Source organism: Crocodylus porosus, unplaced genomic scaffold (genome assembly GCF_001723895.1).
Source record: "Crocodylus porosus isolate Cpor-Errol unplaced genomic scaffold, CroPor_comp1, whole genome shotgun sequence".
Classification (NCBI taxonomy): domain Eukaryota; kingdom Metazoa; phylum Chordata; order Crocodylia; family Crocodylidae; genus Crocodylus; species Crocodylus porosus.
Genome location: NW_017728938.1, coordinates 2,178,190 through 2,183,738, shown reverse-complemented (window position 1 = coordinate 2,183,738; position 5,549 = coordinate 2,178,190). Strand labels below are relative to the sequence as shown.

The 5,549-nt window shown below is 48.0% G+C and overlaps 1 protein-coding gene across 4 annotated transcripts in view; it reads left to right on the top strand.

Annotated features, from left to right (window-relative positions):
- The window catches only part of CACNA2D2 (calcium voltage-gated channel auxiliary subunit alpha2delta 2), a 721,727-nt gene that overhangs the window by 619,209 nt on the left and 96,969 nt on the right, over window positions 1–5,549 (top strand). For all 4 annotated transcript variants that reach the window (XM_019547467.1, XM_019547466.1, XM_019547465.1 and 1 more), the window contains one exon: window positions 3,321–3,428. In XM_019547467.1, the coding sequence (XP_019403012.1) occupies window positions 3,321–3,428 (108 nt within the window). The remainder of the gene's footprint in view (window positions 1–3,320; window positions 3,429–5,549) is intronic.

Sequence of the window (5,549 nt, the reverse complement as noted above, 5' to 3'; positions counted from 1 at the left end):
GACCTTACGACGACAGGCTGAGAGCCATGGGGCTCTTTAGCCTGGAAAAGCGCAGGCGCAGGGTGATCTGATGGCCACCTATAAGTTTATCAGAGGTGCTCACCAGGATCTGGGGGAACGTTTGTTCACCAGAGCGCCCCAAGGGATGATGAGGCCGAATGGTCATAAACTACTACAAGACAGTTTCAGGCTGGACTTAAGGAAGAATTTCTTTACTGTCCGAGCCCCCAAGGTCTGGACCAGCCTGCCATCGGAGGTGGTTCAGGCACCTACAGTGAACACCTTCAAGAGCAAATTGGATGCTTATCTTGCTGGGGTCCTATAACCCCAGCTGACTTCCTGCCCTTTGGGCAGGGGATTGGATTTGATGATCTTCCAAGGTCCCTTCCAGCCCTGATGTCTATGAAAGTAACTATCTCCTTGGCCCTGTCTTCTACATCATCACAGAACCATGCCACAGAACTGCTCCACTCATTTAAAAAAGGAAAATGGCATTCTCCTTTCAGCAGTAGCTCTGCCAGCCCTTCCAGGGTGGGTGCGTCTATACAAAATGTTAAATGTGCAGTAGACTAATTCTACTGTGCATTAGTGTGTCACGGCAGTTAGAAGTAATCTACTGAACATTAGCTTCCTTAAAAAGGTGTGCGCTAGCAGTACTGTGCAGTAGCACCAGTTACTGAGCATTGAGTTAGTACCTGTTCTTACAGGTACTAAACTTAATGCTCAGTAACCATGGCACATTAATGCATGTGTAAATGTGCCCACTGAGCCATTCCTGTAGAACCTCCTTCCAAAATCTCTTCACTTCTGGACCTGAGCCAGAGCCTCAGATCCAAGCAGCCATCATGCAACGAAAAGATTGTGTCCCTGCTGGAAACTTTGCTCTGTAATCTTTGTACCAGAGTTAATTAGCTGTGGCTAGACGTTCCTTGGTCCTGAGTTCTACAGCCCCCAAGTCCATCATATAAAAGTCCAGAACAGTTAGCCTTTCTGTCACTTATCTGAGAAAAAGACAGTGGGCCCTGGGATTTAGAATCATGTCCCACAGTCTTGTGCCAGGATGTCGGACTCATAGAAAACCTGTTTCTAATCTGCATGTGTATGAGCTTGCAGATTTCCTCTGAATTGGAGAGAATTGCAAAAATCTTCAGTCGGGGTCACACCTCAGCAATGAAGCAATGTGGGTGTAAGAGTGGCCTATAATTCTCAACTGCTCCCTCTGCTGGGAAAGGTTAGGAGCAGAATATCCAGGAGCTCCCCACTACCAGTACACCTGCCTCACACCCTGCAGTTCCACCTGCTGGCACTGAGTCTGGAGCAGCTGAGACCACCCTAAAGCCAACACTCCTGCCCTGCTTCCCCCACCCTGCTGGGAGAGGCTTGGGCTGGAGATACTGGGAGCACCTAATTGGCATCACTCTTTTCCATTCACTCCAGTGGCTCCATAAGATGGTCTTCAGTGACAGATTTCCAGAGATGCCCCTTCCTAGGGCTCTTGCCCTGGATCACAAGCAACTGCCAAGCACTGAATGAGACCAGCAACAGCTGGCAGTGCCCAACCCAGCTGTCCTGGGTGTGGGGGCCTGCCTGTGTAGCTGCTGCAGCCTTCCCTGGATAAATGACGTGCCTCAGTTACTGAGATTTAAATTTTCACAGGTGCTGCTGCTGCCTCTTACATTTCATTAAAAGTTAGCAGGGCCACTCTGAAAGGGCTCGGCTCAGATGGGCCGCCATGACGTCGGGAAAAATAAAGATGAATAGCCCTATTAATAGCTGAGCAGTAATAGCCACAACATAATTTCCGTCCAGACAGGCACCCCCCTCCCCCTTCTCCCTGCTCACCTGCACCACCTTCACCCCTGGAGAAACAGGCGCAGAAAACAGATTTGTCACAGCCAGCATCACAGCCTGGGGTGAGTCCAGTGGAGGTGCAAAATAATCTGTCTCTGGTTTGTACATACACATACGCACACATGGCCTGACACACCCACCTCCTTCACACACACACACAAAATCATACACACTGCTGTATACTCACAGTACCTTACCCTGTCTCTGACATAGACATGCACTCACAAGTACACTGCAGCACATACACCCTGCCTCTCTGGTGTAGCCTTGCACTTACACATACAAACGTTCACACTCCTGTTTGTGTGTGGACCATTGTGTTGAATAGTGCGTCTACAGAAATTCAAAACAACACTGCTCCTCCATTCACCCTCCCACTCCTCTCTAGGAGACTGGGGGACAGTCCTGAACTATGATTTGGGTAGATTTGGGGTATGTGACACTGTCATCATCTGAGCATCCAAAAATCAGGTACATGGGGCAGGAATCTTGATGGCTGCCAAGATGTTTCAAGCTACTGCAGCCCCAGCTTCTTCCAGAAGTGGGTCATTGCAGATTCCTTCTCCCATTGCATACCTTTCCTCTCTTCATGGTCTGCCTTGTTCCCTTCTACATTAGACCAGACAGCTGCTTCTTTTGTGCTATCTAGTTGTCATGTGAGAGGTCATGGAGAAAGCATAGAAGAAAATGGCTCGTTCCTCTCAATCCTAGTGCTGACTTCTGCCCTGATAAGGGTGCATTTGGGAGTACCAGGTTGAAGGAAAATCCAGCCTTGTCCTTGAAGTGCTGGGTTGGAACATGCTCAGTTGCTCTGGGGAGGTGGTGTGGATGGTTTGGAAAAGCAAATCTTGTTTTTGTGTAGGGGATTGGATTAAACAGCACCTCCAGCCCTATGACCTATATGCAGTCTGGTCACCACTAGAAACTAGGAAGGAATGGAGCATTCTCAGTGAGGATAGAAACTTAAAAAAATTTGACTGCTGAAATGGAAGAAGCATCTAATGAGCATGTGTAGTGTGTGGTTTTTCAAAGGCTAAATTTGGGCTGAGTTTCATGGGGATGGTAAAAGGCACATCCCTAAAACAAAGGTCCCTACTCCACTAAATCCTTGATGCAAAGCATGGGAGCAGCAGAGGAAAGGTTGCCAACATTTTTTAACACAGACAAAACAGTGTATTTCCCCTTAACCTTGTTCTCAGACACTTCTGAGACAAAGAGCTAAAGCTTCAAAACATTATATGCAGCTGAAAGCCAGGTCTTTTAATGGAAATTGTCAGCAGAACTGCAAAGTAGGCAGTGGTACCAGCCCCTCCTGTAATAGACATACCATATGTATAGCCCTTTCTGGCAAAGGCCCAGGCCTGCTTTGACCCAGGAATATGCTGGAGAATGTTCTCTGACCATGTGATTGGTTCTAGCAAGCCTGACAGCTCCAAAGCCTGACTTCATTGTCTCCCTCTTGGTTGCAGTCCAACATCACCCGAGCCAACTGCAACAAGATGATCATGATGTTCACAGATGGTGGAGAAGACCGAGTCCAAGATGTGTTTGAGAAGTACAACTGGCCCAATAAAACGGTGAGTGTTGTGGGCTGAGCCCCTCGCACTGGAATGGTGACAGCCTCAGTGCTACTTCAGAGGCTGAGGAGTGATGCATCACTATCCCATTGTAACGCTGCGACATGTGGTGAGGTGGCTTGCTTCCTAAACCACAATGGACCATACAGGTTTTACCACACCTGGGATTCTGCGGCCATTACATTGCTCTGGGTTTGTTTACTGGGCTCTTGTCCAAGCCTTTCCTGGCAGGAGGCAATGCAAGGAATGGTGTGGGATTGCTGATGCCTGCAAAACTCCAGCTACTTCATTTGTCAGCAGATGCAATTTAGAGACCAGAGTAGTAGCACAGACAGTGGGGAGCTCCTGGCTACCCTTGTCCCAATCTCTCCCAGTCTTTAGGGAGTGGGACAGAAGCATTGCCTGTGAGGGAGCTCTCAGCTGCTCCAGTCCCAGATGCTACCAGTAGGAGGCGCTGAAGTTCACAGCTGTAGCAAGGCAGGGCTGCGGCTGCCTCCACAGCAGCCTTGTTTTTGCTGAGGTTACATAACTTCCCTTTATGGTGCTGCATGTAAAGGCAGATATTAAATATCCAGTTTAATTTTAATCTGCAGTTACCAGGCAAAAGTAAGTCATTTCTGTCTCCCTCTGTGTCCCAAGAGGTTTATTCTGAGCATCTGACAGTGGGCCTGATTTCTGACCTATTTAACATTTACACACACTCTGACTTTCATTCTTTGCAAATCTACAATGAAGGTTTGGGTAAGATAATGCCTCATGTTGATAAGGCAAAAGCATACCCTTGGGTAGAGAAAAGCTTCCTGCCTGTGTGTGCATCACATTAACACAGCTGGGGGCAGGGAAATCTCTCCCTGGCTTTTAAGAGCAGACACTGCAGCACAGTGACAGCCCCCTCCTTCTCTCCGCATGCACCTTTGCAAGCCTCATTCCTCATTGGGGAGCACTGAAGCAATCAAACTTCTGTTCTGTCCTATGGGACATGATGGAAAATGGTTGACCTCATGGAGTTCTGCACACATGTTGGCTTGGATTATTTTTTGTAAGGTGAGAGCTGAGGTGTGCAGCTAACCGTCTACCACATTTTGCTGTGCCACTCACCCAGCACAGACATGCTCTGTGGTGAAGAGCCAGGTAACTTCCAATTAGGCCTCTCCTGTAGTAATTAGTGTTGGGCTAGAACCTAACTTACTACCCCTCGGAGGTGGGAGTGAGCTAGCACACCACAGCACACTTGTGAGATTAAAGATCAAGCAAAGCTTTATTAGCTACACATACACAGTTAAAAAACAACAATGCTATGCTCGTTAAATCTCATCATGCTGCAGCAATCTTGGGTGGGTTTACCTAGGGTCCTGTATCAGCTGGCTGTGCTAGGGGCAAGGATCCTGGGTCACTGTGTCTCAGTGCTGATGTAATGTTTCTTGGGACCCAGTCCAGCAGAGAGGGAAAGACAGCTGCTGTTTCGTTGCTAGTGTGACATCACCGTTGCTAGGTAGTTGCTACTCTACTTTATCTTTCTAGGCAGTTTTATCTTTCTAAGCAAAATTTACAGTTTCTTTTACACTTGGGGCCAACCTTAGACAGTACCAACCTGTTTTGCTCTTTATTTCCAAGGTTGGTTTCTTGTTTTGCCTTTACTGGGTCTTTTTGCTTTGACTTGTTGCTCTGCTAGACTCCAAGGCTAAGTGAACTGCGCATCAGCTATCTGAGCCGATCTGGGGTTATTCTCATTCACCCAAGAGGATTCTGGGAGTCTTGCCACTCTTGTCAAGTAGCTACAACAAGCCTGTATTTCCCTCTTTACAATTAGTATTGTACCACAAGGGTGCACTCCAAGCACTTAGTGCTCCAAGTTTTTCCTGAATAGACATCCTGTGTAGCCCAGTTGATTTCAGTGGGATGAAGACCAGACATGATGCTGCATGTGCTCATTGCTGCATCACACTTAGAAGGGAAGCACAGACTAAAGGGCTTCAGAGTGCTGATCTAGTAGAGACCAGAACAGCCACCTCCCTGCTGGGCCCCCCGGGCCACGGGTTAGCGAGGATTTAGTTAGGGAGCTTCTGGAGGGGTTGGACGTATTCAAGCACTCGTGGTGCTCTGGTGAGGTACCGGAGGACT